Genomic DNA, 7,447 nt, shown 5'->3' with positions numbered 1-7,447 from the left:
ACTAAAAAAATCTTTAATATATAAAAGAAATTACAACTGGATTAGTGTGCTTTAGCAACCAAATCAATTATTTCAGTTGTCTCCATCATACATACGTAAGGGGTTACCTCACTGTCTTTAGAAACCTCATGCTTTTTTGACAATTAAATAACATAGGTTAATTTTTCTATAGAAAAAAATAATTAATAACAAAATTTAAATAAATGAACAATATTTTAATACAATAATATTTCACGCGAAACTCATGAAATTGTAATATATTAATAAACTAACAACCACTTGCATAAATGTATGGTTTTGCATCTTTAAAAAATGCCACAAAAAACTTTCTTATATTTTATTTTCAATGCAAACAAATAAAATACATAATTAAGCAGGTTCTGAGTGGAAAAGTTCCTGTTGAGATTTTTCCAAATTATAATTCCAGTCGAAAAATGTTTAGTTCTCAAAGTTACATGTAGTTGGATGTTTCATGTATAAAAGTCCCAAAAAAATAGAAAATAAAAATTCAGAAGTTAATGTACAAAAAGATTTTCTGACCTTTGGATAGATAATTGATGCAAACTTTGGCTTACGCACCTGAAATTTTATAAAATGACTAAAAGCCTAACATTCTTTTCCTCTTTACTGTATCTCTTAAATCTTCCTCAGAAGGAATTTTGTCTCCAGTCCTTGAGGTTGCAGACCACCATGCCATGAGCTCGTCCTGCAATGTTGGATGTACCAAACTACTTTGAGAAAGTAGTTACTAATTTCTTTTAGTTTGAATATATAACCATAGTTTACTATTCTAAAGCTTTCAAAATAGGTAAAATGCAACAAAGAACACCATAACAAGTAACAAAAATAAAACATTCTCTCTCTCTCTTTTGTTCCTTTTTACTCTTAAATGAAGTTACTACCTCAACGAAATCATGGTTGGAGACGTATTGACTCTCGACTGAGCATCTGATTCCTCCGACGTTCACTGATACTGAAATTTTGCCATCCTGTGGTTTGCTCTCTCTTTGTGTTCCTGAACATCAAGGACAATGGAAAAATTGCAAAAATGTGAAATACAAGGGAAGGCATATATGTTATAAAATGACTCACTTAAGTATCAATTAAGTGTATGAAAATTGAAAAACAATGTGCTAATCGACAGAAGTACTAAATTATGTAAATGATAAGTATTTGACTTAAAACAAGCGAATAAAGCGTAATGTGAGCTCTATTTATGTGTACCAGTTATGCAAGCCACATAGTATCCAGTTCCTCCTAGACCTTCTTCCCACTTCCCAAGCCGCAAACGCAGGAAAAAACCATTGAGATGTGAGAGTGACATGTTGGAATTCATCCATCTGATACCACAACATAACAAATAGAGATGAATTAAGTTAGAGCACAAAGAATAGTACAACTGTCTTAGGATCACTCAGAATTCAGATAATCTTTTTGCTGTATTATCAAGAAAGCAAATTTAGTTGTGATGGTTTGGTTAGTACGCAATGCTTACTTTAAGATATCTGTCCGAGACAAACGAAGCCTTTTTACAGCATCGAATAATCCTCTTGGTACATCCAAATTTTGTGTATTGACAATATTTGACAAAGGCATGATCTGATTTTCCTTGAACTTGTTTTCTCCAGAGCCTAAAGCAATCTGATTCTTATCTGAACTTGTACAAGATCTCTTTTCCTTGGAAACTACCATTTCATTCATTTTCCATACAAAACCTGTCTGTATTTCTCCATCACAGGATGTATTTGCAGCGGAAGCAGCTTGAAATTGGTTCTCTCTACCAATTTGAACAATTGCATTTTCTTCATTTCCTGCATTAGGCTGCAATTGACAAGGAGAAAACTGATTATCCAAAGAAGCATTGGATTTTAATCGAAGTCGTGCTCTTGAGGATGCCATAGGACATGAAACAGCCCAATGACTGTGTTGAAAACATCGAATGCACAAAGAAGGCAATTCTTCTGCTTCACTATACATATTCAGGTTCCTCATAAGTTCCCCAAGTTCAGTTTCACTTATCTCTGGACAATTCCGTAAGCTATGACCATTTATGCCACAAAAGAAACATGTCATGTTTGCATGAGCAGCAGTAGTACCTGTTTCATTTGCCGGAGGAATGTGTTTAAAAGCGTCCAATCTCCTTGCAAACAGAGAAGCCATTGCCTCCGAAATTTTCATTTTAGGTGAAGGCAAGACAGGGTTCAAACTGTACATACATTTCTGATTATTGTGGCTTTTGACTTTATTCAAAGCAATGTAACTTTCATTTTCAGGAGAGCAATTCTGTAAGTTTTTACCACTAACAATCAGCGGATATTCTACACACTGCTCCCTAGCACCAATAAATTTGCGGTCGTTGAGAAAATCAACTTGATTCTGAGAATGTGGAAGCTTTATACATTTAGTGGAGCACTCAGCAGCACCACCAGCATGGTCCAGATTCGATGATGGACCAGGCCTTCCAGGGATTTTTGGAACAAACCGAGTTATCCACGAGCTTGCCAGCGGGTCATTTTTGTGAGACAACTTCAGAGAGGTTTTCCCTGGTGGATCAGAATCAGAAATAGCAGTACTGTTTGTTTTCCTTTTACCCAGAGAGGAATTAGAGCTTGTTCCCTCTTCTTTGCTACGAGCCAAGTTAGACGTATTCTTATTCTCAGCAGAGTTAGTGGTGCCTTTTTCTACACTGGCAGCAAATTTTTCTGACAAAATTTTGGGATGGGTTACTGAATCCACTTCATTTCCTGATGTAGATTCATTGAATCTATCATTTGAAAGTAAAAGTTGTCTGCCTAAGTTCCAATGACAAGCTATAGGAGTAGGATTAATATTATACATGTTATTTGCTGGTTCAAGTTCCTTAGATCCTTCTCCAACTTGATAATTGGCATTTGTCAATCTTGTCTCTTGACCCCCCACCTTCGGGTAATATAACGACTGAAAAATTGACTGAAAACCAATATTCTTCGGTCCAGGACCTTGGTTTTTCTCAGGATTTTCAAGTCTATGATAAGGTTGAGGAAGGGTAAGAGCACAAGGAGGTGCCTCATCTTGCATTGATTTGGAGAAGCCCTTCATCATGTTTGATATCCAATTCATGAAGGAGCTATCTTGTCTAACTATGGAAGCGGATCCATTTGCACCTTCAATTTGCTTTTTCAACCTTTTATTCCCGACAATTAAGTTTTCCTCAAAGCTCCACCTCTTCTTGCCTGTCAAAAATAACCCAGCACTGTTGCAACTTTCAACACTCTCGTGGCTGTCATCTTCGTCTTTTGACATTCTTCCGTTGAGATCTCCATCGGATGAAGCTTTTTCCTTGCCTTTCCTTCGACACATGCCGATTTTGCTGTTAGTTGGAGAACATTTTACCAGAGAAGTCTTGTTTCTAGGAAACTTTTCCTCATCCTGCTGAGAGTTGTCTTTAACTTCGGGGGCAAGTTCCGATTGTAAAATCTTAGAAGCTTCACCACAAGCATATTCACTTTTGATATACTGGATATCATTCTCAGCAGTTGACTCCATTTTTTCCAAATGCTTTGTGTCTTGGGATGCACCATTCGGCAGTGAAGCAGCGAAAGCTTCAGATTCATTTGCATGGTTAACTTCAATAGCCAAACTGATATCCAGTTGCAATGTTTGTTTGCCACTATTAACATCTCTGTCTCCAGCAACGGAGCCCCCGGATAACAGATCTATCTCTGCTCCATCAGGATTGTGCTGATCTGATCTAATTGATAAGATATTTTCGTTTTTTCTGTTAACCTGACCTGCAGGTATGGCAGCATTCAAATAAAACTGTAGGCAATAATAATAAGTCATGAGCTACATGTTCTTTGCCAAGAAGTAAATTGGAGCAATTGAAGAGCTGCTTCAGAATTTTTATCAAGGAAAGGAGAAAAGCTTCATTAATTTCTCACATCAAGTTGGCAGTTTCATTGTTTGAATTCAAAATTCATTACCTGAATTTATTTCCTATAGTGCCAAAAGTTATTGAATTAATTGAACCATGAAGCTAGAAAAGTTGAAAAATGGTTTTTCTCTGGTCTAAATTTCTTTAGCCATTTCAAATTTGAACTTACCAGGGATATCATCCTCTTTACTGTTTCCCAACCACTCTTTTTGATTATTATGTAAAACAGATAGTCCTAAATCCGTATTCATTTCCTGCATTCCACCACCAGCTCCTGCCACAAACAAGTTTCTCAGCAATTCAATAACTCAAGACAAGTAAACACATAATAATATACAATACTGAAAATCCAAAGAAAAAACATTCATCATTTTACATCTTATATACTTTTTTTTTTTTTTTCTCTCTCTCTCTCTCTCTCTCTCTCTCCCCCCTCCCTTTTGAACGATATACATCAAGGAAGATATGAGACTCAGCTCTACTTAATTCCATTCTATCCTACAAAAATAATAAAGCTGGATGACAAACTATCCACACCTGTCTCTTCATGGTTAAGTCCACATGGTTGCATGACACCCGAATCGCTCTTAGGAGATTTAGACAAAGTATCTTTCCTTGAAACTTCGTTCTTCAAATGAAATGATGTATCTGGGGTCATAAAGTTATCTTCATAAATAGGTTTTTCAGTAGTAGACCTCCTGCCTGTAATGCTTTGTGGTGGTGAAAGAGCGACATTGCTTGGACCTGCGTCCCAGAAAAGTGAGGTTTTGGTATCGACAAAGCTGGAATCAGCACATTTTAGATTCAAACCTTTATGTGGAGACCAAACTAGTTCAGATAGGGGATCATTGGCCACAAATGTCACGTCTATCCTTGAACCTGCATTTGCACCTGCACCTGCACCTGCACCTGCACATGCACTCGACTCATTATTTGAGCTTCTCTGTCTGCACTGATTGGAATACCCCAGGGCAAGTCCTAAATCTGTTACAGGTTCTATGTTCTCATTCTCTATATTCATTGTTCCCCTCGATAAAATCTTTTGCGAGCAATCCTGCAAAGAAAGCAATTATGGCCAAATTGTATGTAAATTAGAACACCAACTTATAAATTGTATGTAAATTAGAACACCAACTTATAAAACTACTCATCCACTTCATGATTAACTTATGAATTGATAGATAATTTATGCCTAATGCACATTGAAAAACAATAACATAGTAATTCGGGTGTCAAAAAACTTGTCTCTTAAAGCAACAATCGTACGTAGCTTGTCAGATTGGATAAACATACAGAGGGAAAAATGAGTAACCAGACCCATTTGTGCTTCTAAAACGAAAGAAAATTATTACAAGCACAATTTTGAACTTCTCCGAGTATTAATGGTTGATGTTCTTACACCAGAAGAAAGCTAACTCCTTTTAACCAGCAACACTTACATAAAAATTCATAGCCACTATCCTTGCTATATGATATTTGTATATACCTTGATTTAACTATCTTGCTCAAGTTTCACAAATAACATATATTCAAATTATTCTAAGAATAACAATAAAGCTTTAAAAATGAATCAAGAAGAAAATGACTTAGTAGTTTCTGAGTTATAACTTCTAGATTTTCCAGTAAGGAAACCCAAAACGACTCTCAAGGTTTTCAATCAACAATACAATTAAATAATGAACTAAAAGAGTCTAGAACTTAATTTCATCTGCCAAGTTGAACAACAAATAATCACTGAGACTAAAAATCCATAAAATCACCTATATATACATATATATATATATATATATGGGGTAAAAGAATATTTTGATCACAGGAAAATCAAATTAAATCTACAAATAGAAAAACAACATTAGCATTCAAACAAAAACAGTACATATATCCATAACCATTACCGAGGGGGTTTTGAAGCATTGAATTTGCATCGGAAACAACAAAACTTTCTTATTAACAAGAACAACAAAATTCAAAAACACCCATCTGGGAATAAAAGCATATTAACCAGTTAGACATACACAAACCTTTTTATTTCTTCCTTGAAATCCAAAGAAATTGCTACTTTGCTCCAGTACTATTCACATACAGTTCTGTTGGAAACCAACCCAACAAAGAAAAACATATATACAAGGAAGCAGAGAGAAAAATAGGGCTTTGTTCTGGAAAAAGGAAGAAGATGTTCAGTTGAAGAGTGACTGCCATGCGTCCTGCAACCACTGTTACAAGAAGAAGGGTCTTAAAGCTTTTCTTTTTCTCTGAGATTCTGTAGTATGAGGTTCACGTTCTGCCACGTGGACCATTGCATGCCAAGTACTCTAAGTCATAGTTAGTATATCCTTTTTAATCTGATAACTTGGTCATTTTAGAACTTGTAAACTTTAATTAAAAAATTAATAAAAAAGTTCAAAACCCCAAAAAGATTTGCGGGTTTGATTATGTGAGACGGCTTAGGGAGGTGAATAAAAAATGAAAAGAAGCTACTTTTGGATGTTTCGTTAAAAGACAAAAAGAATGGTCAATTTTGTGTTTTCATTGTTTTTACCTCAATTATAGAAAAGGTGATAATGCCTTTATTAAACGGTGACGTGTGTCATCCAACCTTGATCAGGTTATATTATAATATAATATACATAAATAAAATAATATTTTTTAGTAGAAAAAATCAACCCTTTATTGACTTGCGGTACTTGGAAATGGCAGTAAACCATAAATTTTGTGGGGTTAGAGCCGAAGTTTTTTTTTTTTTTTTTTTTTTGTTTTTTAAAATAAAATTTTGGTCAAAATGAGAAAAATGTGTAGACTATAGAAGATGTGAATATTTTTTTGGATTGTTAATGATTCCTAACGGACAACAAACTTTATGATGTAATTTGGATTTGGGCATAGCCAAAAATAAAAAGAATTAAAAAAAAAAAAGGTTGAACAACAAACAAACATAGAATCAAAGATCGAGAATGCTTTTTGAACTGAAAACGTACAAGATTATATTATAATAATAATAATACCCACATATATATATAGATATATATATATATATATAATCAATTACATGTTGTTTGGGATTGTAATGCAAATGCAAAAAGACTTTAGCACATGATTAGGAAGAGGTAATAAATATTCCAAAAGTACCAACTGCCAACTTGCAGAAGCACTGGAACACATTCATGCATGCAGAGGGCTTTACTTCGAAGCCAAATTTCTCCATTATTGGAGGCAGCTGTTTTGGACTCCACTAGGAAAGCTCCTTTGCCTCATTGGCCCACCTCTAAAACTCATGTCAAAAATTGGTAAATGTATAAGGCTTTAGGCAAATCTCAATTGATTAGTGAAATGACATCTTGGTTCATATAATTACTATTTACAGGCTTTATTCTACTTCATACATATTAAAAATATATATTATATAAGTTGTTACTAAAATATTAAGATTGCCAACATCAACTTTACCCAAAATAAAAAATTAAAAAAGATTGCCAACATCAATAAATTATTGAGCCGACCTCCTCTGTATCTTGATGGCTATATGCGTTTATTTGA

General features: G+C 34.6%; 1 protein-coding gene across 3 annotated transcripts; it reads right to left on the bottom strand.

The window, feature by feature from the left end:
- Positions 1-313: 313 nt before the first annotated feature.
- LOC107422836 (uncharacterized) lies at positions 314-6,232 on the bottom strand. 3 transcript variants are annotated; one of them, XM_016032345.4, is made up of 8 exons: positions 5,935-6,226; positions 4,724-4,967; positions 4,451-4,657; positions 4,083-4,187; positions 1,496-3,770; positions 1,225-1,340; positions 903-1,015; positions 314-706 (listed from the first exon to the last, which is right to left on the bottom strand). In XM_016032345.4, exons 2-8 carry the CDS (start codon positions 4,932-4,934, stop codon positions 599-601), a joined length of 3,135 nt encoding a protein of 1,044 aa, XP_015887831.3. In that variant the 5' UTR covers positions 4,935-4,967; positions 5,935-6,226; the 3' UTR covers positions 314-598. The 3 variants fall into 3 exon arrangements, with proteins under 3 accessions (XP_015887831.3, XP_048333265.2, XP_015887828.3); XM_048477308.2 differs by having other exon boundaries at positions 314-728; positions 4,451-4,967; positions 5,935-6,232; XM_016032342.4 differs by having other exon boundaries at positions 4,451-4,967; positions 5,935-6,228.
- Positions 6,233-7,447: the final 1,215 nt, after the last annotated feature.

This window comes from Ziziphus jujuba, chromosome 3 (genome assembly GCF_031755915.1).
Source record: "Ziziphus jujuba cultivar Dongzao chromosome 3, ASM3175591v1".
Taxonomy (NCBI): Eukaryota; Viridiplantae; Streptophyta; class Magnoliopsida; order Rosales; family Rhamnaceae; genus Ziziphus; species Ziziphus jujuba.
The sequence above is the reverse complement of the archived record's forward strand: the minus strand, read 5'-3'. Positions and strand labels throughout refer to the sequence as shown.

Coding starts and splice junctions, on each gene's coding strand:
- LOC107422836 (XM_016032342.4), bottom strand. CDS start 4,934: ATGAATATAGAGAATGAGAACATAGAACCTGTAACAGATTTAGGACTT. Junction 4,188..4,450: donor ACTTAACCATGAAGAGACAG/GTGTGGATAGTT, acceptor TGTTTGTGGCAG/GAGCTGGTGGTGGAATGCAG. Junction 707..902: donor CCAACCATGATTTCGTTGAG/GTAGTAACTTCA, acceptor CCAACATTGCAG/GACGAGCTCATGGCATGGTG.